The sequence below is a fragment of the Marmota marmota genome, unplaced genomic scaffold (genome assembly GCF_001458135.2).
Source record: "Marmota marmota marmota unplaced genomic scaffold, marMar, whole genome shotgun sequence".
In the NCBI taxonomy this organism is placed as follows: Eukaryota; Metazoa; Chordata; class Mammalia; order Rodentia; family Sciuridae; genus Marmota; species Marmota marmota.
In genome coordinates this window covers 59,027,929-59,055,547 of record NW_025999900.1, presented here as the reverse complement: position 1 = coordinate 59,055,547, position 27,619 = coordinate 59,027,929, and the positions used below count along the sequence as shown (strand labels likewise).

General features: G+C 49.0%; 2 protein-coding genes across 2 annotated transcripts; one reads left to right on the top strand and one right to left on the bottom strand.

Moving 5' to 3' along the window:
* LOC107150256 (holocytochrome c-type synthase-like) lies at positions 1-1,980 on the bottom strand. Its single transcript, XM_048799275.1, has one exon. The coding sequence runs from the start codon at positions 1,894-1,896 to the stop codon at positions 1,081-1,083; it is 816 nt and encodes a 271-aa protein (XP_048655232.1). The 5' UTR covers positions 1,897-1,980; the 3' UTR covers positions 1-1,080.
* An 8,036-nt stretch (positions 1,981-10,016) lies between these two features.
* On the top strand, positions 10,017-24,534 carry Serpina12 (serpin family A member 12). Its single transcript, XM_015495234.2, has 5 exons — positions 10,017-10,171; positions 16,207-16,857; positions 18,634-18,904; positions 22,758-22,905; positions 24,314-24,534. Exons 2-5 carry the CDS (start codon positions 16,224-16,226, stop codon positions 24,503-24,505), a joined length of 1,245 nt encoding a protein of 414 aa, XP_015350720.1. The 5' UTR covers positions 10,017-10,171; positions 16,207-16,223; the 3' UTR covers positions 24,506-24,534.
* The last annotated feature ends 3,085 nt before the right edge of the window (positions 24,535-27,619 follow it).

Below are 27,619 nucleotides of genomic sequence, written 5' to 3'. Positions count from 1 at the left end.
AGGATAAATTAAAGGATTTAATATTATCAACACTTTAAAAAACAGTCATTTGTAACATGCTGTTATAATTAGAACAATCAGTTTTGGGGTTACTGATACAAGGAATTTCAACACCAAGCTTAAAGCTTCTTTAAAACATAAAAATTGAGACAGTGAATTAATGCAAACATAACTACATCTGAGAAAAATACTCTTCTTGTGAATGTTAATACTCAGCTAAATATAATCACTGGCACTGTGACTTGAGCCAGACTTTTAAATCCGGATTAAGCCAACCAGAAGGAAGGCTTCCAATGGAGGAAGGAATGGGACTCAAAGTTGGGATAACTTTAAATTCCAGGGACAATGAAGAGACCTGTTTGGGGAAGCAGAGTTACATATCAGAACAACAGGAAAATATTTTAAAAATTAAAATATATGTTTCAAAGCATATGCATCAGCACCTCATGGTGAGTTGAAACTTCTTTAATAAGGCCCAGTCTGAAAAATGCATATAAATAAGAATTGAGAGCCAAGACACGCCTTAGTCTTGTTGGAGTGCTAGGGTATGGCTTTGCATTTTGTTCAGGGTCTCTACTAAATTGTAGGGACTTCAGAAATAATAGTCTCTTTTTAAAAAGATATTGCTTATTTATAATAAATGATTTTAGTTAAAAGATTTGACCAGGTAAAAGCTCATTAGCAGTACACTGGCTTTCAGGTTTTACCTCTCAAATATTCCTGAGAAAATGGTAAGAAAAAAGCAGCTTTCCTCACTTTCTAAAAAAACTTTTTCAGAGGTTTTTCAGACTTTTCTAGATGAAATACATAGGCAATATTGCAGCTAACGGACAAACTGAGGGACTGCTTCCCACTTAAACCAAACGGGAAGAAAACTTAGAACTATTTGCTATAAACAGCAAGGCAAAATGCAGCTCAAAACTGAATGGAGCAGGGGCCCTTTGCTAAGTGGAGGATGAAGTGTATGACCCACTTGAAGTTCCCGTTACATCATGAGTGCAGTTCAGTTTGGGGAAAATAGTTTAATGTATCTCTCAGAAAAAAAATAGTTTATACTTTGCATCACAAACAAAACAGTGGTTATGATGTCCAGCGCCACCAAGCAACTTTCATTCTGTCCCATACTGCTGAAAGCGAATCCAAGGCAGGGCGGACGTCCAAGATGGTGAACTGGTAGTCCTTGTTGACTTCACCACCATCATAATAATCTATAACATATCTAACTTCTGTGCCACAGCGGTTGATGATCCAATCGTGCCTGTCAAAAGGCAGCTCATACCCCATCCAGGAACGAATTCTTGCTCTTGGTGAATACTGTTTTGCTTTCCCTCCAAATCGGATCAAGGATGGACCACAAGGGCACTCCGCAGCATGAAGAGCTTTCCACTTCAAAATCTCCTTCCAGGCCTGTTCATTGTTCTGATTGTGAATTTTAATGATATTATACATATCTTTCTGACTAATATCCTCATCCTTCCACTTCCACCCTTTCCTTAACATTGCATTCCAGAACATCTGTTCGGAAGGATAAACCCACTTTTTCTCTGAATCTGCTCGTGGAATGGATGACTCCTCTCTGACGGTAGACAATGCAAAGGGCTGATCTGGAGCTGGTGTTTGATTAGGTGGTGGCATCAGATTTGAAGGATCCAGGTTCTCCTTATTAGCAGCAGCGCCTGTAACAGGACACTCCACATACTCATATGCACGATCTTGGTGGGCAGGCACAGAGTATGTTTTGCTCTCACAGGTTGGACCAGAGGGTTCTGCATTGATTGGACAGCCTTTCATTTTCCCTTCATGCATTGGGCATCCTGAAGGCGGTGATGCTGTCTGATGATCTGAAGCATTTGAGGTCTGAACTGGAACAGCAGGGGTAGAGGCTGACAAACCCATGGTTGGAATCAGTGTTGACTCCAAACAATTTTAAATTTCCAGCTGCTACCGTCCCCGCCTTCCTCTCACTGGGTCACCGCTGTCGCCGCCCAGTCATTTACATTTTAGCAAGAATAATTTTCAATCCGTATATTCTTTCTCCAAAGCACTCATCTTTGTTTAGTCCCAGGTCACAGAGGCAGACCTCTCTGAAAGGGCCGTCTGGTATCAGTGAGCTTTGGCAGCTCAGAGAAGAGCTTTGCAATAAATGTGACCTACTTAGCTGCGCTGCTTGGTTTCGCCAGCCTGCTTCCTCGCATCCTGGACAGTCTTGGAAACAAGGACGGGTGAAGGGAATCTTCCCTCCTACCTGCAGGGTGAGCTATTTGATGACTGCATCCCGAGTGCCCTGGGTGCCGTTCCTTACTCTTGTGCTACTGGCTGGTGGCTGGTCTTGAGCCCCTCTGAGAGTGCATGGAGCATCCTGGGGAACAGACACATCCGTCTGCATGTTTCTTTACCCTTCTCCCCAGGCTGCTTGGCTTCCCAGCCCTGGGATGGGCCCTTCTGTTTTCCTGAAAACTCAGAAATGAGCTTTCCCCGCCCTTAACTGACGTGCAGGAAATAGGAACCTCTTTTCCTCTGCCAATCTCAGCTCTCTTAGCTTCTCCTCCTGCAGTCTGGTTATGTGTTTAAAGCGCACATCTTTTTGATGGCCTTCTCCAGGGCCTGTGGCAGGATTCATAACACACATGGACTACGTACAGGAGGGGACATACAGCTCCATACAGCTCACTGCCCGCATCATCATGACTACCACTATTAATCACTCACCAATATCACTATTACGAGGATTATTACTAATTATTTTTAATTTGCTTCCTTCGAATCAGCCACTGTGCTTGATAGCATCGTTAGCACCTGGGAAAGGGGGTGACATGAGCACCTCAGTAATCCCATCAGACAGAGGGGAACAGTGGGGCACAGAGAGGTGACATCGCCTGGGTGGGGTGGCTCAGCAGATGCACTGATGCAGCAGTAAGCCTGCTGTGACGGTGGGACCTCCCTCCCCGCTCAGTCCCTCTGAGGCGGCTGCCTGGGCCAGTTTGGAGGGCCTTGCTGAACTCCGCGTGTCCCTGCATCGGGGTCCGTCGTGAGCCATGCCCCTCCCTGTCCAGTCCTCTCCCCCGCCTCGTCTCTGACCTGCTCCTCTTCTCCCCTCTCTGGCCCTGGGCCAGTGTGATAGGAGAGTCTGCCAAGAAGTGAGGGACGTGGCCAGGAACGCCGTGGAATGTCTGTTCCTCTGTCTGTGACACCGGAGGGCTCCACCTTGCTGCTGGCCCAGTTTCCAGGCAGGTGGAATGTGCATGTGGCATTTGGCAGGGGGCTGCCGAGGCTCCGGGAGGAAGACTGGAGGGAACCAGCCTGCGCTGGCTGTATCTGTGCTGGAACATTCCTAGGTTCGCTCAGGGTCTTAGAGAGGGAGGACACCGAAGGCTGACCCTGCCCGCGACTTCCTGTAGCCTCTGTGGCTTTGCCAAGGCCACCTCTCCAGCATGCTGGGCTGCTGGAACCGAGCAGGGAAGCTCAGCCTTCCCTTCAGACAGACTGACCTGGCCTGCTCCAGGAAGTCCTCCTTCCCTCCTGGGTCACTAAGGAGCATCGCTCCCCAGGGACTTCTGGGCGTCTGACGGGGAACTGGTGCCCAGAACCAGCAGCAGTCTGTCCCTTCCTGGTCCATGAGCTCATGAGGGAGGGGACCTGGGGCTCTTTTTCTCTGCCCCACATGTGGCTGACTTCTGGCATGTTCTAGACACTTGATCCATGTTTCAACTCTAGTTTTGCCAACTTGGAAGGAAGCAGAAGAGGCGGAAGGGGAGGGCACGTGAGGGAGATGGGTGTGGTTTCCGGGCAGCCAAGTGGCTCAGAGATGGGGCCAGCCCTGCTCCCTGCCAAGCTGCACGAACCCTCGGATCAGGCTGAGCCCTCCCGAAGCTAGGTGATGGCTTTAGGTGGGCTTGTGGGGACAACCCCAGTTTTCCCTCTAACTTCTCCCAAGTTTTTTCCACTAGAGGTATCCACATTTAATTTTTTTACATTAAGATATTCTCAAGAGGATGTGCCTCCACTGGATAGCCATGTGCTAGTCAACATCCCACTCACTATCCCAGACTTCAGTTGTGCAATCTGCTTTGACTAAAAATTAGATTTTTGCACAGTGCCTGCACAGGTATGTGTATGTGTGTGTGTGTGTGTGTGCGTGTGCGTGTGTGTATGAGTTTGTGTCTGTGTATGTGTGCACACATAACCATGCACACTGCTAAAATCAAATTGATGGTCTTAACTCAAAACTGTAGTCAAACAAGGACTTTTTATTTTGCAATTTCAATTAATTAAATTTTCAATTTAAATTTCCTCCCATATTATTTTCCTGGAGTGTTTTATTCTTACATATTCTGTTATTCTTACATATTCTGTTATTATCCCAGAATCTAGCCCTGGCTAGAATGACATTTAGCCCAGACTTGGGTCTGTATTAGTTTAAGTGAAATTGATTGACAGCATGACTTCCAAAAGGTCGGCCCTCTCAGAAAGCCATAGAGCCAATGCAATTTCCTGTTGCCCATTATGCAGATGGATAAACTGAGAACTAGAGCAAAGAATGGTTTCCCCAGTCACTTGGTACATTATAGGTCTTCTGAATCCTAACCCAGGCCCCCTGTGCGGGGACCTGTCAGAGCTTGGGGTTGGGGGACAACTGCCTGCTGTCAGCCTGCTCCTGGGAGGAGGGGCTGGTGCCATGTGAACATCTGTGCCAGGCAGCTGGTATAACACAGCAGTGCCAGGGACTCATACCTACTCCTCCCTTGCCCCCAGGAAGGAATGCGGGAGGTATGATTCCACCCAAAGACATCACAGGGATCAGTCCACGGAATCGGGGGTGGACTAGAGGGTGTCACCTGTTTCCTGAGCAGTGCACTTCATCTAACTCCAAGAGGTATACTGGGTGCCAAGCACTTGGGGTTCTACAAGCCAAGCCCCCTTCAAAGGTTTTACACAGCACCCACCTGTATCTAGCACGGTGCCCAGGCACTTGGGTGGGATGGGAAGAAAAAAGCAGGGCTGAGCCTTCCAAGGGTGAGGAAGTGAAGTCCAGGGTGTGGCCATCTGGGTGTGGAGTCCACAAGGCCTCTACTGAGCCAGTGGGGGTGAGGGTGGAAGGAGACCGCAGAGGCAGGATCAGCAGGTGTGGCAGAAGCCCACCCAGTTTGTGGAGGAGGCATGTGGGGCTGGGAGTCAAGGGGAACACAGCAGAACCCGGAGGCTGCAGGACTGGGGCAGAAAGAGGACCAGGAGAAGGGAGCTCCGGGATCTGGGGAGGTCAAGGAAGCAACCCGAGGAGAAAAGAGGGTCTGTGGGGTCAGCCCAAGTTGAGAGAGGGTGGAGGGAGTGTTCTGTCTTAGGAGAGACAACCAAGGGCCCAGGAGATCACTCAGACAGACAGACAGCCTGTGTCCCTTCCATGCCTGGCCCAGGGCCTGGAGCGCCAATCTGGGCAGCAGTTGTATGAGTCAGTGTTGACTGTCAAAATGCCACGGCCACAGCTTGCTTTATGGCCTTGGAGAGCCATGCTTGAACGAGCATTCCAGAGCCAGGAGACCTGCTTTCCAAGTCCTAGGTCTGCTAATAAATATGGTTGTCAGAACCTCAGTTTTCTCATATGCAAAATGGATCTAGAAGCGCAGAATCAGAAGAAGAGTCACTGTGAAAAACACATAAAATCCATCAGTAAATGTATCTACTAACTATGTAGGAAAGTGCACTGCAACATGACTTCCAAAAGGAAGGAGAAAACAAGATAAAGGGAATGAAAAAGAAGAAGAGGAGGAGGAGCAGGAGGAGGAGGTGGAGAAGGAGGAGGAGGAGGAGGAGGAAGAAAATTGAAGTGTATTTCCCACACTCTTCCCCTTTGCTCTGAGAATGCGGTAGCATCACTGTGTGTAAGCATTTGCATTGCTGAGAACATTAGTGCCTTATCTTGCACATGTGCTCCAGTTTCCCATGCGTTTTGATCTTGTGCACGCTGTAGAGTTTAAGACATTCTGTAAGAACAATATGTGCATGTTTTCTTTGATTTCTGGCTTGTGTGTTTGTATTTATGAAGTTCTTTCTCATTTAACATTATAAGCAGATTTCCTCCAATTCTATTAAGTTTTATTTCCCAATTTTATTTTTGGAGCCATTTGTTTCCCATAACATTTATAATATTGTTCACCTTTTGAAAGGCTGGCTTGGGTGTGAGTTCCTTTTTTTAATATATGATTTTATTTTTAGTTGCAGATGGATGCAATACCTTTATTTTATTTGTTTTCTATTTTTATGTGCTGCTGGGGATCGAACCCCATGCCTCACACATGCCAGGCAAGCGTTCTACCATGAGCCACAACCCCAGCCCTGTGAGTTCCTTTTTGATTTTGCTTTTTCTGTTTACAAAATGCTTCCTAAATTGTCATGATCTATTATTATATTTCTCTTCCTTTTTTCTTATTAGCTTAGATTTTTGTTTGGAAAGGTTTTCATTATTTTTGTACTAAAATTTCTTGCAGGTCACCAGGAACTTGTTGCTGATGTTAATTTTCTCTTAAAATCAATCATTTGTTCATTAGCATTATGTATCGGTTAAGCTCCCCAGTTGGAGCTTAATTCAACAAAGGAAGGGTCTCCATGAACCCACAAGCACAATTTTAATTGGGATGGGCCCTGGGGTGTGAGGAATGGGTTAAAGGGCAAGCAACTGTGTTTGTGGTTCCTGCCAAGCAATTTTCCAAAGCATTTGTGCCGGACCACGCCCCCACCTGCTGTACAAGAACAGGGCACGCTTGCTCCACCCCGCCCCGTCAGCCCTTTTAATTTCAGCTATTTTCCTAGGTGTGTCATGGTATCTTGTTGTGGTTTTATTTTGCATGTTCCCGATGACTGACGATGTCAAGCACATTTTCACGGTCACTGGGATCCCTTCTTTTGTGAAGGAGCTATTCAAATCTTTGCCTGTTTTTAACATTGTCTTTTTCTTATTGATCTAAAATCAGGCCTGAGTCCTTTATCACAAGGTGTAAGTACCATCCGCAGTCTCTGACTTACCTTTGACCTCTCTTAGGTGAGTTTCTTTTCTTTCCTTTCTTTTTCCCACTGGGGACTGAATCCAGGGGTGCTGTACCACTGAGCTACATGCCCAGTCCTTTTTATTTTTTAAATTTTGAGACAGGGTCTTGCTAAGTTGCTGAGACTAACTTCAAACTTGCAATCCTCCTGCCTCAACCTCCCAAGTAGCTGGGATTATAAGTGTGTGCCTGGCTCTTGGGGGCACTCTGATGAAGAAAATTCTTAATAAAGTTCAACTGATACATTTTTTTTTTATGGTTAGTACTTCTTTTGTGCTATTTAGGAAGTTTTTGCCCATATCAAGGTCAAGAAAATAGTCTACTATATTTTCTCCTAGAAGTTGACTGTTTTGATAATCTTGGGGCTTTCGGTTAAAAAAAAAAAAAAAACGATGAATGTCATTGGTTTTGCATAGGCCAATCCAAGGCCATTCACACTCAGGCTTGTACTTTCTTACATTGATTTCTATATAGAGAGTGAAAAGGTCACGGTGAGTTCCCCCCAGTGGACATCCAGGGGTTCCAGCACTGTTCGTTGAGAGGACCAGCCTCTCCCCGCTGAGCTGCAGTGGTGCTGTGGCCAGCATGAGGGGGCTCCTCCGGGGTGGTCTGTCCTGGATTCTCAGAGTGTTCCCTGGTCCACTCCCGCCAGCACCTCATGGTCTCCATCACCACGGCTCTCCAGCCTGTCTTGCTACCTGGAGGGGGGAGAAGCTCAGTGCTTTATAGAGGTACTGGGTGGTTCCATAAGCATCTGTGGGACTTCCTTGCTTTAGAGCAGAGATTCCCAACTCTGATGTTCACCAGAATCCTCCAGAGAAGCTCATTAGAGCTCCCTCACCAGGTTTCAGCAGGCACCATTCTCTGGCTTCCTCTGGGCTGCGGTTCTCGGACTCGCTGGTCTGTGCAGCGAGGAGTTCTGCGGGTCAGAACCGAGGGCGAGAGCTCCCTCAGCAGAGCCGCATCTACGAAGGCTTCCCAGGTGAGATCAGCGGTTTTCTTTTACCAGGTACGGCTTCTATCCTGTTCTCCTGTGTTCCACCAGATCCAGGCTCTCGGAGCCAATCTGGGGCATATGAACATGTCCCTAGTTTACGCATAGGTTCTGTACCTGGGAGAAACGAGGAGGAAGGGTGAGACTGAAGATTCCTAGCTCTCCTCTCACCCCACACAAGGCAGTGATGTAAGAGAAACATCAGGCCCCTCCTGGGCCTCAGGCCAGTGTCTCTGATCCACAATTTATAGCAGAACCCCAGGCTGGACAGTCACCTGCACCCTCCTAGCCCCCACAGACACCAGGCCCACACCCATGGGGCTCTGATCTTCCCATCTACAGGTATTGGCCTCAAGTCTAGGCCAAGGTCCCCTGATGGGCCCTGGGAGGGGGCTGGGCCTCCCATGGCCATCTCTCCACCCCTCCCATCCTGCAAAGCTCCTCTGGCTGCCTGGGTGGGCAGTTCCTCACCAAGACTTAGCTCCTGTGTGGCCTGCAGTCCACCTGGGGCTGCCCTCTGCCTGCAGCCTACTGGCCTTTGAGCATTGTCTGGATTCAGCCATCGTCAGTGCCACCTGTGTCACCCAGTGGCATCCTTGCCTGGGACAGCCGCTGCATGCCTCCTGTATGAGTTGTCCTGGAGCTGTGAGAGGGTTTGAGACAGGCTGGCGGGCGGGGACCACAGGACTCACACAGGCCTCACCCTGTCATTAGCAGGCAGGACTCTTCCTCCCAAGCCAAGAGTGCAGCCCAGATTCTGGGTCAGCATCCACCTGGCTGGCCCTTGTCCTCTACCTTGGCAGCCTCTGCCGCGATGGGACCACCTGCCCTGGCTTCAGCCCATCCTTCCACCTGGGGCCCATCTGCAGCCTGGGCACTGAGGTTGCTCAGCTAGTCTGGTCACATGTGACCCCTACACACTGTGACAGGCGAGCCTTGCTCTCTGAGTGAGGAAGGGGTGCTCAGGGGCCTCCAGTCTCTCTCAGATCCTGGGGGCTCTGGAGCCCCTCATGCACACAACCTCTTTGGTCTGGGTCACAGGTTCTTCGGTTCAAAGCTGAACCAGGTATGGCCTGAGCCAGGGCCACCTCCTTCCAAGAAGTCCTCACTGGATCACCTTTTCTATATGGCTTTTGGGGTGAGAGTTAGGTGTTGGCTAAAAGCAGCATTCCAAAGAGAGGAAAACCACACGTACACCTCTTCTGGGGCCTCGTGGTGCTGGGTCCTGTGACAGCTCCGGGACAGGAGAACCTGAGTGGTTTCTCTGCTCCCTGGAGTTCATTATGAAAACAACTGAAAATCGGCCCACGGAGGCACTATGATTCCACCGCAGGATCAGTGGGCCTGGGAGGTTCTAGCACCGTCCACATGTGCCTCTGTAGGCGATACAACTAAACAGAAGAATTTCATTTCATTTTAAATGCTTGAAAGTTAGCTCTATGTAGTACCTGCTCCTTAAGGACAAGTTGGAAAATGCAGAGAAGCCAGGGAAGGAAACAAAACCCAACTGTGGCCTCATCACTTCAGCACAACAAAAAACACAATAGGCAGAGACTTCCTGGATTTCTGGAATGATCACTAGCATTGACATGCACCTGGATTCCTGTTGCCCCTGAGGGAAACCATGCCCCTAACCCTCTGTTCGTCGCTCCTCAGTCTTCTTCCCAGAATGACTCCCCATGAGCTACAGTGACAGAGCTGAGAGTTTGAAGCCCAAGAGAAATCACACAAGCAGCAACAAGGGATGAGGGAGAAGGACCCCCAGGTATCACACTTCCCTGGATGACAAAGGTGATCTGGGGGTTGTAGAGTCACTGTCAGGACGACAGCCTGCTCCACCTGTAGAATACTCCAGTCTCCAGACCCAGACGGCGGTTGGGAAACAGAGTGGTTGCAAAAGACCTGAATGGACTCCTTCAGAAAGCCCCAGCCCAGCGGGCGTGGTCGCAGCCTCCTGTGCGAGGAGAAGCCCCCGGGGAAGTGGTGTGGCCATTGCTCCTGGAACCCCATCGCCTGCCCACTCAGGCCAGCTAATTCTATTGGCCTGCACTTGATCTTTCCAGGAGGCCATGGAAGTATAAATAATAAAGCAAGAAGGGCAGATCCATTTGGCTGGCCCAGCAGATTCCTCCTGGAGGCTGTGAGTATGAAACCTTCCCTGTGGAAAAAGCCAGGGATTCCTGTGTATTCCTCAGGAAGTTGGCTCAGATTGAGGGGATGGATAGTACTGTCCAAGGAGGGTGTCTTGAAGAAAATTCTAGGGGAGTTCCCACAGTTGGGGAACTCCCCTGGGGGAGTTTGCAGGGCAGCCTCCATGGAGGCCCAGATGCATTCCCATGGGCTTCTAGGGACAGCCTGAGGGGTATGAGGATGGAGGTGGTCTTGAGAGGTGAGGTGGCCCTTCCAACTGGAGTCCACCTCTGACCTCTGGCTCTGGCCATGGTCAGCCTTGTACGTGAGCTGTCTGTGTACCTTCAGCTCTTTCCAGGACACAGACTGTATCCATCAACCCACCAGATCATGGAAAGTGAGGCTAAGCTGCCTGTTTAGAGCGTTTTTTGAGGAATTGCCTCCACTAACTGGATTCCATGCTGACCCGCGGCTGCAACACACTGTGACGTTAGTCTCTGTGCACGCTGGGCCTGGGCTGCCCCTTTATAGCACAAGTGGGCCTGAAGTTAATGGCCACTCAGACTTTTCAGCCCCTGTATTCCCTCATTTTAGAATGAAGTCACTGCAGGGGAGGAGGACCAGCCAGGCAAAGAGGTGGAAAGTTCTTGAGGGTTTGGAGGAGTCTGTGGGGCTGGTCTGGGCTTCTCTTCTCAGGTGTGAGAGCTCCCTGTTTGCTTATTCTGCAGCATCTATGTGGGCCATTCCTTGGGCATTGTCACAGGGTCCCACTACCTGGCTCCAGTGACAACACATAAAGTATTTCCTAAAAAGACAGAAATCCTCGGGGCAAATTAATAAGTGGGGAGGCTCCATCCTATGTTTCCCAGGAAGGAATATAAAAGATATGGCGATGGTCAGTAGAATTCTTTTATGGGGCTTCTCCCACTTCCCACAGAGGGAAGAGGAGGGACCGTAGCACTACTTAGCTCTAAACTTGCTTTGAAAAATAATTATTTAATCTCTAAAATGTGTAGAACAATTTTTATCTTAAAACAATTTCAATCTTTTAAAATGGGTAGACCACAGACCATACCTGGGATGTCTCTTCAAGTTCAGGGCTTTGGTTCAGTCTTATTTTTTTTTTTATATATATATATTTTTTTATTGTTGGTTGTTCAAAACATTACATAGTTCTTGATATATCATCTTTCACACTTTGCTTCAAGTGGGTTATGAACTCCCATTTTTAGCCCATATACAGATTGCAGAATCACATCAATTACACATCCATTGATTTACATATTGCCATACTAGTGACTGTCATGTTCTGCTACCTTTCCTATCCTCTACTATCCCCCCTCCCCTCCCCTCCCCACCCCTCTTCTCTCTCTACCCCCTCTACTGACCTTCATTTCTCCCCCTTGTATTATTTTTCCCTTTCCCCTCATTTCCTCTTGTATGTTCTTTTGTATAACCCTGAGGGTCTCCTTCCATTTCCATGCAATTTCCCTTTTCTCTCCCTTTCCCTCCCACCTCTCATCTCTGTTTAATGTTAATCTTCTTCTCATGCTCTTCGTCCCTACTCTGTTCTTAGTTACTCTCCTTATATCAAAGAAGACATTTGGCATTTGTTTTTTAGGGATTGGCTAGCTTCACTTAGCATAATCTGCTCTAGTGCCATCCATTTCCCTGTAAATTCTATGATTTTGTCATTTTTTAATGCAGAGTAATACTCCGTTGTGTATAAATGCCACATTTTTTTAATCCATTCGTCTATTGATCAGTCTTATTTTGAGAGGCCAAGGCACACCTCTAGGAAAGTCCATTCACTTCTTTGAGCCCCAGGGAGGACAATGAGTGTATCCAAGTTCTACGCACTTTATCAGGGACTCCAGAAAGAGTCTGAGATAAGCTGGGGTCTCGGAGGGCTTGGGGTTCCTTCCTCAGTGTAGGAAGGAATGACTGATGTGTCCAAGGGAACATTCTGGTTGCTTGATGCTCGCTCTGTTGGGCTGAAGACTTTGGGGATGGGAACTTGTCTGAGCTTTCTGTACATTGTCCCATTGGCTTGAGGAAGGATGTCACACAACTTTTCCTGGCCAGCCAGCTTCATCACAGAGGAGAGAGGTAGGAGACTAGACATTAGCAAGGGTGGGGGGAGGCAGGGGAGGCCTTTCCCCTGAAGTGAGGGGTCCCACCTCTGTGCAGGAGCAGACCTTAGCAGCCAATATGTCCCCTGGTGGCTCCCCAATCTTGTTTCCCCAACCTGCTGGCGATAAATGAGGAAGCACTTTGTAAAATCACAAATCTCACCAGTGACCCCTCTGTAGCCACACCCAGGGATCCAGCCAATCTCAGATCAAAAATATTTGGGGCAAGTCTGAAATGTTCAGTTTTTTTTTCCTTGCCTATTCCCTAATCGATAGAGTATGACAACTACTTATGTAACATGTCACATTAGGCATTATCAGAAATGTAGAGGTGATTTAAAGCACTTGGGAGGGTGCATGTAGGCTACGTGGAAGGACTGTGCTGTTTTATGGAAGGACTTAAACATCCAAGGATTTTGGTGTCCTTGGGGGATCCTGAAACTCACCCCCCCATGGACACTGAGGGATGGATTATTAAGCCCACTATCATACCTCATTTAGAGGGGAATTTACAGGGGCAGAGGGAAGTGGGGGTAGTGTCCCCATCCCTCCTATGGGGACCCCTTTCTGCAGGGTGGGGATTTGCAGCACCTGTGCTGCCAGAGCAGATGGCTTCTCACTTGGGTGGGGTCTGTCTTGTGGGTCAGTGAGACACTGTTTCATCTAGTCACAGGAGAAGGAAATTATTTTTCTAAATGAATAGGGAACATGGGGTAGAATAGTCAGGGAATGGAGACACTTACTTTAGTAGCCCTCTGTGCCCCTTGGTGTCCCACAGGGTTCTGTTTCTATCTTGTTCTTTTTCCTCTTGATTTTATTTAGTTCAGGTGACAACCAAACACACACACACACACACACACACACACATTCCAAATTAAAACCCAACCAAGAATTGCTCAACGTAGGAGAGTAACCTATCAATTCATTGGGTAATAACCAGTTGCTCAGCTATTTTAATTGATGGAACAAAAAAATTGAGCCTGCTCAGGCATCTGGCAAATGTGGGTCACTTTAGCATCTGTGATGACATGGAAAGGCCCACAGTGGGACTAGTGTGGGCTGGTGGGGAGCAAGGCCAGGCCCTTCACACTTGGGGGTTGCTGGAAGGGATGCCCAGAGACCGCTGGGATACAGGCTTGTAGAGGTAAGGGGAGGCTGAGACCCAGCCAGCAAGTGCACTGCGTCCCCTGGGGTAGAGCAACCAGCTGAGCAGCAGCGTCTAGTGGGAAGAGGCCAAACTCCATAGTACCCTCCAGTTAATAGGCAAAGATACTTACAGACACCCTAGAGGGTAAAGAGATTTGCCTGGTGCCCCAATGTGTATGTGGGAGAAGACCAATGCCTGGACTTTAATTCTCGGATCAGTTCTCACTTCTGAAACTGTAGTAGGTACAACTCGATGGGGGTCAGCACGGAAGTTCCACTGCACAGCCAGTCAGCTCATGTCACGCCGAGCCTTTCTGCCCGCCCCATCCTGCCTTACACGCCCAGCTCCTACCCTGTTGCTGCCAGGCTTTGCCCCTCAGGTGGCTGGCAACCCTCCTTCCAGCTACTGAGTGACATGTCCAAGCCTCTCTACTCGTAGGCATTGGGAAACAGCACACGGCATGGCTGGCAATCCACTGGGAATAAACAGAAATTTCTATTTTTAATCCAGGCAGCCTTTGGAAAACACAGTTCAGCCCGGGAACTCCTGAGATTGGCTCCTTTCCATTATCTATTTTCTTTTGTTTATCTGAAGCATAATTAAGGATTCTACCCATTTCTCGCCTATAATCTATTTTCAGATCACCCATGGAGTCTGGGCTCATCACCAATTATTTTTAATTTTTACAAAAAACATCGTCCTGGAGAGTGGAAGGTGCTTAGAGAACTCCTGGGCTCAGGAGATTCTTTCCAGAATGCCACAAACTCCAGAGGACGTTAGGCCAGAGCATGGAGCCCCGACTTGATGGTTCTGGCATTGAAATATATGCGCATAATACTTGTCAAGATGCTTCTGGCTTCAGGACCTTGACCACGTAACTCAACCTCACTGCCAGCGTGCAGGGAGGGTGGGTGCTGGCCCCAGTTTCTCTGCAAAGCCCTGCCGTACGTCCTCTTTGTGCTCTGGCTTGTTTTCCCTTCCCCCTGAGGCAGTGTAGATTCCCCTCCCTAGCTTCCACAGTCTGCAGCCCAGGACATCCAGGGAAGACTGAGGGCGCACTCCCAGCAAACCACTAAACAATTCTAAAGCTCACCCTCATTGGACCACTCGAGTCACATGCCCCTCCCTGAACTTGCCCTCATTGGATTAGGCCGATCGCCTGGACCAATCAGTAGCAGCATAAGGAGATTGCCCTCCACCAATCAGGTCCTGCCTTGGAGCTAAAAGTAGAGGCACCTGGGCGGCCTGAAGTAGGAGTTGATAGTGGTTAATGTCCCAGGAAATTATATATGCCATGTCCTGCACCCTGGGGACTGATCACAGTCACCAGCTGTCTGATGCACTCCAAAAGGGAGCTCTCCAGAATCCTGACCCGAGGATTGGAGCAGAGCAGGATGTTACCAGGTCTGCATCCTGGGTCTACTCCTTCTCTTTCTGGTCCTGGTCCCCTCACTTCCTGCAGCCTCCTCCTAAGACAGCTGTCAATCCCTGACATGCACCTGCTTCCAGGGAAACCAGTCTGAAGCTACCAGGGACAGCTTCCCTGCTGAGGAGCTCATCCTTTCCTGGGGATTACAGACTCCTGGAGATGTCAGTTAGGGTTACACAGTAAGTGATGTAACAGAGGACCCAGCAAAGAGATCTGCCTTCGCTTTCCATGTAAATTAGTAAAAGCCAATGGAAGCAGTGTACTCGACCAGAAAAATCAACACACGTTGTAGACATCAGGCTTTGGTGGCTCTCCGTAGCCTTAGGAGAGAGAGAGATGGAAGGAAAACATCCAACAAAATTCTTGTCCCCAGAAAGCTCACAGTGCCATTGGGAGGTATCAGAGCTGAGAGGCTTTTGATGAGAGAGCCCTCCTGCAGCCAGGAAGATGTGGCTTTTCCTCTCCATGCCACCACCCCTTCCCTTCCTTGGGAGGAGGTTTACTGGAGGCAGAGTTCTTTCTCCTGTAGAGGATGTCCATCACCTAGAGGTCACGTGATCTTACACAAAGAGCACCAATTCTGCAAATTAGTCACACTCCTTTTGGTTATAAGGAAAAAAAAAAAGTCCAACTCAAATCATCCAACCCTAAAATCAAAATCCATTGGCTCTTATAACTTAGAAAAATGAAGGTGGGTGGGCATCCGGTAAAGGTTGATCCAAGGACTCCAAAGATGTCATGATGTGCCACTGTCTATTTCTCTCTTTCCATCTCTCCCTGTCTTCTCTCCATGTAGAAGTCAGGACCACATTCAGTTTTGGGGGCTTTATCATTAAGCCAATCACCCCATAATTAAGAGAACTTTGCATTCTCCAGGAAAGACACCCATTAATTTGATTTTGGTCACACTCTGATTTCTTAATCAGTGTGACATAAAGGATGAATTTTGATGGCGTGTTCTGGGTCCCATGCCCACACTGTGGGGCATTCTTATGATGAGGTGGAGAGTAGATGTTCCTCAAAGGAATGGATTCGCTGCTACCATAAGATGGGGAGGGAAGTGAACAAGAGCTATCACTCTTGAGGGGCCCAGGACCAGGAAGACAAGGGACAGAGCAAGGGTGCAGTGCCAGGGAACACCCAGGTCTCTCACTTATAAAATGGAGATATAGGGAGGCTATAAATGTCATCCTGGATGTCAAAGCACTCAGCAGCCTCTACATACAGCCCCTGTTAGTCACTGCGTTTCTTCTTCCACCTGGTCTTCCACGTGGATAAGGTGGGACAGTGGATCTCCTTTGATTTTCTCTGCTAACCTGAGATCTACTACTCAACAGGACAATCCCCAAGGACAATGAACCTCCCACTGGGCCTGGCCCTGTTTCTGGCTGGCCTCCTCGCCACAGAAGGGCTTCTCTCGCCCAATGTCTCTCGACTCAGCTATGGAGAGCTGAGCCAGACCCAAGGGTTGAAAGCAAAGAGGATCGCCCATGAGCTGGCAAAGCGCAACATGGAGTTTGGCTTCAAGCTGCTCAAGAAGCTGGCCTCCAGAGGCTCCAGGCAGAACATCTTCTTCTCCCCACTGAGCATCTCCACTGCCTTCTCCATGCTGTCCCTGGGCGCCCAGGACTCCACCCTGGAAGAGATTAAGCAGGGTTTCAGCTTCAGGGAGATGCCCGCCAGAGACCTTCACCGGGGGTTCTATTACCTCATCCGCAAGCTGAACCAGGAGAAGCAGGGCACCAAGCTGGCGGTCGGAAACGTTCTGTTCCTGGATCAGAAGCTGAAGCTACAACGGAACTTCCTGAGAGAGACCAAGAATATGTATGAAGCAGAAACCGTGCCCACCAACTTCCAGGACTTGGAATATACTCAGAAGCAGATCAACAACTATGTCAGTCAGAAAACCCAGGGATTGATCAACAACCTGATCAGGAGTATAGACCCTGGCACTGTGCTGATTCTGGCAAACTTCATTTACTTTCAAGGTAAGGTTTGAGACATGCTGGTGTAGAGAGGAGGGGATGGCCAAGAGGCATGGATTAAAAACCTGGGTTGGCCTCTTGCTTGCTCTTGACCTTGAATTTCTACGTAATGAATCTCTCACTTCATAGAATGAGGATATTGATAGATACCATATAGGGCTTTTTAAAGACGCAGTTAGATAAGTTTCAGTGGTATAGTGAATATCGAGTGGATGCTAGTCATCATAAACATTGTAGTCATTTTCTTTGTCTTTAAATTGAATACCATTTACATATAACCCATCTGGTTGTGTTTGGGAATCGAGGTGAAAATGTTTGTGAAAAGTGCTTCATGAAGTCTAAATTGTTCTCTATATGTCCATTTTCATTATCACTGATTATCCTAACATGACACTAGTTGATGTGGTTGGAGTGACATTCTCATCTTCATTTCTTAGATGAGGAAAAAAAATGAAAATCAGGGACAGATTAATTACTCATCCATGTTTCAGAGCCAGTCAGTGACAGTCAGGATTGGAACCCCTCTCTCTTGGCCTTGGGCTGGGTATTTTTCCACTACACCAAGTATTCGCCCAGGATGGTGATTGTGTTTTGGTGGTGGAGATGATGAGTTTGGGGGGTACCTTATTCTCCTCATCAGATTGCCTAACTTCCCCGTGTCTAAGAGAAAACCTGAAATAGACCTTCGTTCCCCCCTCTGCACACGACCACTCACATACCATGTGCACACGCAGAGGTTGGCCAAAATAGGTGAAAATCACAGAGGCCAACACCCCTCAGTTTAGACAAGATCTCTACAGGGCTGTCAATACCATGGTTCAGTTCTCCAAAATTTTACAAGGAAATTGATGGTTACTGAGGGGGGAAAATCCAAAATCACAGTCTGTCCAAGCCAGAGGGAAAGAAAAATGAATTTGGGATTTCTCAAAGGGCTTACATCCCCTACATCACCTCAGGAACAACAGTGACACCAATAATGCTGATGGTGACCACCATCCACTCAATGATCACTATATCCAGCTATTGAGCTTGGCTGCTTTATCCCACCAAGTCTCCAAGTGAATCTATGAGGTATCTGTCAATATCCTTATTCTTCAAATTAAGGACACTGAAGCCCAGGGAGATTGAGACACTTATCAAGGTTATGCTTTTAGAGCAGTGAGGCCAGGATTTGAACCCAGGGATTGGCTCCCAGGGACCTATTCTGAGATCTGTGAGGGTAGCAGGTTAGAAAAGACACAGATCTGAGTTTACGTGTGATGGGGTCAAAGCATCCTCAGGATCAAGAAAGAGAGATCAAACACCCAGAATTGAGTGTTCATTCCTCTTCAGCCAGCTCCCAAGGGCAGCGTGTCCCATTAGTTTTCTTGGCCCCAGGTGAGAGTGGCTTTTTCAGGGATGACTTGAAATAGAGCCAGGAATCTTCACTCAAGTCACTCCCAAAGAGCCCCACTAATTCAATCCAGTCCCCAACATTGGGACATGATCTCCAGGCTTTCTCAGCCTCAGGAGAACCTTTGCTCAGGACAGTTTACTGCTCTCATCACCTCCTCATCCCTAATCCTCATTTCTTTGAGAACATGTCACTGGACCTGAGTCCATCTCACAGGAAGTATCCGGGGCACAGGAAGAGGGCAGCCTCCTGGAGTTCTTCCCTGGTGCCCTAGAATACCCAGACCTCTTTCTCTGAATCTTCGTGGACAGAGGTTGGTGATTATTTGGATCTGGACGCCTCCTTTCTCTCTGGACACTCATCTCACTTTGCCTTTCAATCCTAAGCCAGGTGGCAACATAGATTTGATCCAAAAGAAACTAAAGAGGAAAATTTCTTTGTGGACAAAAGCAAAACAGTGAAGGTGCCCATGATGTTCCACGGAGGCATGTATGACGTGGGCTATGACGACCAGCTGTCCTGCACGCTCCTGGAGATCCCCTACCGTGGGAACATCACGGCCACCTTCGTTCTTCCCGAGGAGGGCAAAATGAAGCAATTGGAGGAGGGCTTGCAGGCGAATATTTTTGGCAGATGGAAAAGATTAATGTCAAAAAGGTAAAGAGGGAGCCTGGTGTAAGGAGTGTCTTGCTCCCCCCCCCCACTCTTTATTTCTTTCATCCCAAATTTATGAAGCTCTTACCACACAGCCAAGCCCTCTTCTGGCCTCTTTGAGACACTTCTATTAGGGTAGGAGGTAGACTGGAGAAGTGTAAGAACATAAAAACACTTGACCTTGGAGAGGCAGTAAAACTGGGAGTGTGGTAGAGGTCAGGGAGGGCTTCCCAGGGGAGGTGAAATTTGAGCTAAGACTTTAAGGCTGTGTGTGGAAGGGAGAGAAGCAATGGATGTCTTTACTGAGCCTCTGCTATGATGATTGTGGGACCTGGGCACCAGGAGGAGGCACCAAGAGAGAAAGAGACGATGCTAGGGTGGACTGGGCATCCATGGGGCAAGGTGCCCTTAAGGAACTGCAGAACACAGCTTTGCTATCTAGTTACCTGAAAGCTCCTGACAGGGAAATTCTGGCTCCAGATGCTTCTGATCACACCAGTGTTGGGGGAGGTGGAGCTGAGTGGCAGGTCACCCCAGGAGGGCTCTGCCACCCCTGCCTTTCCTCCCTGCTGTGGGAGCTGGAGAAAAAATAGGGGTCTGGGTGAGGCCTGGGTTCTCTTCTGTGATTTGGCCTTAGCAGTGCCAGCCTTGTAGGACCTTCGAAGAGGCCGGGCACCAATGTGACTTCTTTCCCCTTCCTTCTGATTGGTTGAAGAGGAGGGCTCTAAAACTCTCAGCAGATCCTTGGAACCCCAGGATTATTGAATGACAGGTGTCCTGCAGCGTGGTCTCCATCCTCAGGGGGAACCCCGCATGGCAGCTCACCCCCTGACGTAAAATGCAGGCTTCTGTTAACACGGGGTGCCCCAAAGGGATGGGCAGCTTCCAGCCTGTGCCCCACAGAGTTGTAGAGTTCACAGGGGTGTCTTGGGGGCCTCTCTAGGGGCCTGAGAGGTGTGGAAAGTGAAAGGAGGTGAGATATGGGAAGAATGTCAGGCCCTTGGCCCTCAGTTCACCCGTACTTTCTGGCTTTGTGACAGAGACTGTGGTCCTATTGCAATCGGTGTTGAAAGCACAGTGGCTGGGTCCACTACAGTTTTGCTGATGCCCCAGAGCATCTGCAAGTTATTTGTGACAATTTCTCACAGGGCTGCCATTCTGGTGCTAGCACTGGGACTGCAAGTTCCCTCTCCCTGGCCCTCTGCAGCTTGTGTACTGTGACCATTGAGCCACCCCTAACTGCACACAGAGGCTCCTGGAAACTGTTGCCATGTCTCTGCCTTCAGAATGAGGCCCACAGCCCTCCCTTTGATTCCTGCCCAGGTGTGGGAAAGATGTTTTGAGATTTCCTGCAGGTTGGCACCAGCCTTCTCAGAGGCCTGGGGACAGGGGAAACAAAGCTCCTCACAGGACAGGAATAACTTAAATAACTTCTCATGAAATCCATGTGCACCCTGCCCTCAGGGTCTCTTCCAGGGCCCCCCTCCATATCCTAGGACCTGGTCTGCCTCCCCCACCCCATGAGACTGTTCCCAGCATCCCCATGACTTGAGATGGGATCTCCCTGGCAGAAGGCCATGAGAGGAGGATCCCTTTAACCAGATACATCCTGCCTCCTAAGCTCTGTGGCCTGGAATGACCAGTGGCAGTAATGCCCCCTCCTCCATAGGAAACCCCAGAGCTTCTTACCGGCTAGGGGACTTGCCTGAGGTCCCCAGGGGGGATTGCATGTCATCAGAACCCGACAGGCAGTGTTCCTACCTTCTGAACTCTTTCAGTCTGGCTGTCAGGTTGTCGGGTTATCTTAAAGTGCAGGCAGGAGCAGCCCAGACCTCTGGTTGTCCTCTATGGGAGCAGAGAGCAGGTGGGCTATTCCAGTGAGTTTTGTCTGAAGTCCCCTCCAGACTGGACAGCCTAAGAGAGGCCAAAGGAAAAAAAAACACCCCTTTCTCCAAAAGAGAAGTAACCACATCAACAGATGCACAACTAAAATACACCCACAAATTACAGGTTGGAGTTTAGCCTACAAATCCTGCTGCTCTGACTCCCCAGAGCAAAAACTCAGTTTTTGTTTTCCCAGGGGAAACAAAGCTTCAACTTCACTAGGCACAGAGCTGCTGGGGCTTTGAATTTGCCCTTTTTACTTATAATAAAATTTGAGAGTCTCACCCCAGACTAAAAATCTCATTTCACCTTCCAGCATTGGTTCACGTTTTCTGGCTTCACTTGGAAGTCACTAAAGCTGATCTCCCCACTAGCACCTGGGATCCTGTGTCCTCTGACTGCTCAGTGATGTCGCCCTGGAAATTCTCTCCTTGCTTCTCTGCAGCAGCCAAGGCTTCTGATCCCTACTGAGTTATCTCCATCAGAGGTCCAGATGCCATTAGTTTTTGGATCAGGGGCCCAGGGATGGCTCACAGCTCACAGAGTGGCTTCTGTGCAGGAAACACAGAGCAGGTGTGAGGCGGGCCTGTCACCCTGGCGCTGGCCTGCAGGGAGCCCCAAATGCTGTTGTTTCCCTGTTAGGTATCACTCCACTCTGATCTCCCCTCTGCAGGTAAAACCTGAAGCTTTGCCTCGAGTCACTGTCCCCTTGAGTCACTGTCCCCATCTCCTATCCTTTCATCCTCACAGCTCCTTCTCATCATTACTCAGGGTGCCCATGTTGGGGGGTCCAGGGTCAGTTTGGGGCTCCTCCTTCCCCACTTGCCAAAAACGCCACAGCACTACCACAGCACTACCTCTGTCTCCCGCGGGCTCCTCCCACGGCACCAGCTCTGTCTCCCGTGGGCTCCTCCTCCTCCTCTCCTGTGCTGGACTCAGTGCCATGGCCTCCGGCCTCCGCCCATTCCTGTTGGGATTTTCCCCTCAGCGAGCAGCGCCCTGGGCTTCAGCACCATCCCGCCACCCCCAGGCCCAGGCTGCCTGACTCCAGGGTCCTGACTCTGCCTGTTTCCCCAACATCCCCCCACTTTCCGGGGGAGTCTAATAGGATCTTAGCCTGCCCTGTCTAGACTGCCATACTGAGCCCCGCTGCAGGGTCTTCCCAGGATGACCCGCCCAATTTAAAACCCGGGAGTCGTCCTCCATCTATGGCTTCCCCTGAGCCCTTCCATCAGCCTGTCAGGAATCTCGGCTGGCCCTGCTGTAAACTGACTCTGGAACCTGGCCTCTCCCCTCCACCACTGTGACCCCAACACCTGACTGCCATGGAGGGGGGTCACCTCGCATCACCTCCTCACTCACCCCCACCCCAATACCACGAGGGTGCTCTTAATGGAGTGGACGGAGGGTCCCTCTAAACCCTGAAGGGACCACGTCACTCCTCCAGTGGAAACTCTACTGGGTTTCCAGGTTCCCTTCAGCAAAAAGGCCCATTCGCCTGGGTCCCTGCCTCCTTCAAGATTTGCCCAGCATCCCTGAAATTTGGTTTATATTTCATTTTTTTCCTGTAGCACTTGCCGCCTCCCCCATTTGCGAATATGCCCTCAGTGCTTTTCGCTGTGTCCATTCCATGATCTGTCCTCCCTGCTGGAACACGGGTCAGGGGCAGGGATCTTTGCCTGTTCTGTTCACAGGTTCATCTCAAGCACCTAGAACAGCATCTGGTATTCAGCAGGCACTTAATAAGTATTTGCTGGATGATTGAATGAATGAATGAGTGGAAAGGTAGACTTGGGAGTCGTCTGGCCAGCTCTTGGTATTCCAGGTCCTAGGACTGAATGAGATTCCAGGGGGAGGGACAGAGGGCAGGCAGAGAAGAAGAGAGGACCTGGTCCTGTGTGCGATGACTGTCATCTTTCTTTTTGCCCAAGTAGGACTTTCCTGCTCACGCCTGTCACTTTTACCTCCCCAGGGTTGTCAATGTGTTCGTGCCCAGGCTCCACATCTCTGGTACCTATAACCTGAAGAACACTCTCTCCCAACTGGGCATCAGTAAAATCTTTGAGGAGAACGGTGACCTCACCCGAATCTCCCCCTACCGCAGCCTCAAAGTGAGCGAGGTAAGGCTGCCCTGCCGCTGCCCTCCAGCAGAGGGCGCGCCACACTGCCTGGCAGAGGCACCGCACAGGGGCCAGGCCAGGGAGGAAGCAGCCTTGCCACCTGCCACACCGGCCGGGCTGGAGTCTGGCTCTCCCGCGACCAGCTCTGTGGTCCAGGGAAACCCCTAAGGCCTCCTCAAGCCTTTGATTCCAGTCTTTTAGCACTGGAACTGCCACTCTCTTGGTGCTATGTTGAAAGCTGATTCAATGCCACAAACTGATGAGGTCCTGGAATATTTACCAGGCCTAGAGCACGGGGCAGGTGGGGCACCAGATTTAGCAGGGACAATAGGAGACGCTCAGTTAAATTCGATATTCAGATAAATAATGGGGTTTTTTTTAGCATAAAAATTATTGCATGAGACATATTTTTGGTTAAATGTATTCATGACTTATCTTGAATTCAAAATTGACTGAATGTCCTGTGTATTGTCCAGCAGACCTACTTTGGGGTGAAAAGGGCACGGCAAGGGGAAGGATTTCAGAGTGGGAGAAGAGTGTGGGGGATGGTCCATGGGAGGGAGGGGCGTGGCCAAAGGCAGCAGGTGAGGGCTGGTACCTGTGGGTGAAGGGAGGCTCCAGCCACTGCCGGAGCAATATGGGTGACCAAGCTGAGCCGACCGTTTTGAATCCGAAGACAGATTCAGCTTTCTCTTCCAGCTAGCAAAAAGAAAGAAACACGTAGCCGATAGAATTTTCTAGCTGTTAGTTTTTCTACTTTAGTTTGGAGAGTTCCCAAATGTTGAAGGCCGCCGGCTTCCCCTTCCCACGGGCCTTCACTGAGTTCCACGGCTCCTTTCTCTTCTCTAGTGAGGTATCCAGGTACCCCTGACGCTAGCAGAGGATACTGGCCAGTTTCCTGCAAGGAAAACTGTTGGAATTTTGTAGACAAGAAAGAAGTTTGTCAGTGTCTCACAAGGGACCATCCATTCTCCAGAACCTGTCACCTGGTCTTAGATGCTGAGGCCACTGGGGTAGATCTGGGGCTGAGACATCTCCAGAGGCTAATCTGGAATATGGCTCCCTCTCAATCATCCATCAGGTTGAGCTAAGACTCCATAGACCCTTTCTGCCACCATCATGATTGAAGGTCCCCTGAAATTTATGGGAAGGGTAATTAGCCCCTTGTCTCCCTGTTATCACTGACCCCCCCGACCCCCCACCCCCACCCCGACACACATATACACCATCTTCAGGCTGCATCTGTTTGTCAAATATAATTCCACAATGACAGCAGAAAAGCCGGGAACCTTGGCACATTACAGCTGTGCTGAGTAACTTTGGCTAAGTTGTCTCCCTCTCTGGTCTCTTGCCCATCATGGCCTCTGAGTGTCTTGGCAGGCACTGACCTTGTTTTTGATTCCCACAGGCTGTGCACAAGGCTGAGCTGAAGATGGACGAGAAGGGGACAGAAGGGGCTGCAGGCTCTGGAGCGCAGACACTGCCCATGGAGACTCCACAAAATGTCAAGTTGAACAGACCCTTCATGTTGATGGTCTATGAGAAACTCACACCTTCCATGATCTTCTTGGCAAAGATTGTTAACCCTTCTGGTAAATAAAGGGTCTTCCTGCTGCCTGCAGCACTCAACCATGGCCTGAGGCTGAACCTCCTTGGGCTGGAGGCCCCAGGCACATTCTAACTCAGTCCCTATGGTCACTATGTCCCAAGGGTGCCCAGTGAGCGCCACTGTGGGCTTTTGGGACTCCTGTGCTCCATCACGTCCTGGAGATCCCTCCTCGCCCTCTCAGACTTGGGGACCCTGCACCACACTGCACCCACTTGCCAGTGTCCCCTCCCTGGCAGGCAAAGGGCCTTTGTTTTTCAATCAACAAACGATCCTCCCTATGCCAAGTCTGTGGGTTGAGGTGGGTATTTGGGGGAAGGTGTGAGCCACAGCAAGTGCCTAGGGGTTGGCATGAGAGTGACCCGAGTTCACATCCTGGATAAGTTGTCTTTCCCTTTCCCTTTTCTGAGAGAAGCATCATGACCTTCCCCCATGGGGCTCTAAGAAGGACAGCACCCTGCGTCAGTTCCCCTCGGAGAGTCGTGAATGTGAGTCATTGTTATATCTGCTACATGACTGTACATCCAGAGCAGTCACGGGGGACCAGGCTTCCAGGTGGACAGCAAAACGTCGGGAGTGGCCCAGCTCTTGGGCAGCATGAGGAGAGTGACCCGGCGAAGCAGCCAGGACTCAGTGCAGCTTTGTCTGTCAGGTGTGCCAGTGTGTGTGTATGGGCCGGAAGGGGAGGAGCCCACCCTAACAGAGCAGCTCCTCCCAGAGTTTGTTCCAGCACCCGTGGAGCCAGAAAGCAGCTCTGTCCTGGGCACCCACGGGCCCTGGAGCCCAGGCCAGGACTCTATATGAGCTCTTCACATCGTCACATTTCCCCTGACCCAGCCAAGGGTGGGTGTGAGAAGACACTAGAGGGCCACAGAAACCATCAGGGTTCATCTCAGGCATGTAACTGGGGACATAGTACTACCAGGAAAGTCATCTAGTGACCGGTGGCCTTGGTAGGTTACTTAACTGCTCTGAGCCTCAGTTTCTTCATTTGTTGGAAGAGAACACACAATAGGGACCTCCCAAGGCTGAGGAGCTCTGAGAATCATGTGAGACTGCACTGAGAGTTCCTGGCACACAGTCGTTCCCGTGGAGAGCAGTCATAGTCTTCAGCCAAACCTCCCTCGAGCCCCTAAGGTGACCCACTGTTTTCTAAAAGCTACCCTGCAGACATTTGCATCTGCCCAATCCATGGGAATCCCCTCCTCCTGCCTTACAAGCTCCCACTCATCCTTTAATTCCCTCTTCATGAACCTTCCTCCACCTTCCAAGCATCATCCCTCACCTCCATGTATGAGGATGCCTAGTGGCTCTGCATGTCCCTTCCACCTACCTAGGCTGCAGTCCATCCTGCAGCGAGCCAGGATTCATGGTCTGCGATCTCTGGGCTCGCTGCTGATACAAGCAGACTTGGTTCCTGTCTTCCTGGTGTTCATATCCAGTGGGAGAAACAGAAGCACTCAGAAATCTTTTGTGTGTGGTTACTTGACTATGACTACAACTGTAAATTTGTGATCACAGTTCCAGGGAGCATAATAAAGGCTGACGGGGTCCTTGAGAGAATGGGACAGCAGGATCTCATTACGTCTGGGGATTGAAGAAAGGCTTTCACAGGGATGTGACATTTGGAGAGAGTTCCAAATGCTGAGATCTCATGTGTTTTTATGCTGTACGATTAATTACAACTGCATATAGGTGTGTTTTCCAGGGTGATCAGTGGTATATAAAATACCAATTCATTTTTCAAATAGAAATTGTGCATAGTTTGACATATGAAAATCAATAGATGTGATTCACCATATAAATCATATCAAGGACAAAAATTGCATTATTATCTCAATAGATACAGAGAAAGCTTTCAACAAAATTCAGCATCCATTCATAATAAAAACACTGAAGAAACTAAGGATAGAAGGAACCTACCTCAATGTCATAAAGGTTATGGACCACAAACCTAAAGCCATAATCATAGAGTGAGTGAGGAAAAGCTGAAGTCATTTCCTCTAAAATCAAGAACCAGAAAGGATGTCCACTCTCACCACTCATATTTAATACAGCACTTGAAATTCTGGCCAGAGCAACTCGGCAAGAGAAGAAATGACAGGAATACAAATAGGAAAGGAAGAAGCAAAGTTATCAATGCCGATGATATGATCCTATGCTTAGAAGGTCCAGAATGCTCCACCTGACTGCCAGAGCTGATACACAGTTTCAATAAAGCAGCAGAATACAAAATCTGCATATAAAAATCAACAGCTTTCCTAAACACCAATAAGGAATTCACTGGAAAAGAATCAGGAAAACAGTCCCACTCACAATAGTCTAAAAAGAAAATAACAACTCCAGTAATAAATCTAACTATGTAGGTGAAAGACTTCTACAATGAAAGTTAGAGCACCCTGAAGAAAGTTGAAGAAGACACTTAAAGATGGAAAGATTGCCCATGTTCATGGACAGGCAGAATTAATATTGTTAAAACAGCCATATTCCCCAAAGGAATATACGTTGTATATTCAACACATTCCTTCCATTACACTGAATACACACATTCAATTCAATCCCATAAAAATACCAATGATGTTCTTCATAGAACTAGGAAAAAAAAAGTCCTGATATTCATTTGGAAGAATAAAAGACCTGGAACAGCCTAAGCAATTCTAAGCCAAAAAAGCAAGGCTGGGGGATCATAATATCTGACTTCAAATTATACTACAGAGCTACAGTAATAAAACACATAGTGCTGGCACAGAAACAGACACAGTGGCACAAAACAGAAGACACAGAGGCAAACCCACACGTCTACAGTCATCTAATCCTTGTAAAAAGTGCCAAAAAACATACATTTGGAGTGTGTGTGGGGGGGACCACCCTTTTAAACAAACCATGCTGGGAAACTGGTTATTACCTAAGTACAAGAATGAGACTAGATCCTTGTCTCTCAAGTGCATGAAAGTCAACCCCAATGGATCAAAGATCTAGGAATTAGACAAGAAGCTTTGCAACTGCTAGAGAAAACATGGGGTCGATACTCCAACATCTAAGTGTAGGCACAATTTCCTCAGTAGAATCCCCAAAGCTCAGGCAATCAACGAACAGGGTGGCATTGTA

Bases quoted from the DNA above. Each gene is read 5' to 3' on its own strand.
- Serpina12 (XM_015495234.2), top strand. From the start codon at position 16,224: ATGAACCTCCCACTGGGCCTGGCCCTGTTTCTGGCTGGCCTCCTCGCC. The intron at 16,858-18,633 runs GTAAGGTTTGAG...TTCAATCCTAAG, and splicing joins AAACTTCATTTACTTTCAAG to CCAGGTGGCAACATAGATTT. The intron at 18,905-22,757 runs GTAAAGAGGGAG...TTACCTCCCCAG, and splicing joins AAAAGATTAATGTCAAAAAG to GGTTGTCAATGTGTTCGTGC.
- LOC107150256 (XM_048799275.1), bottom strand. From the start codon at position 1,896: ATGGGTTTGTCAGCCTCTACCCCTGCTGTTCCAGTTCAGACCTCAAAT.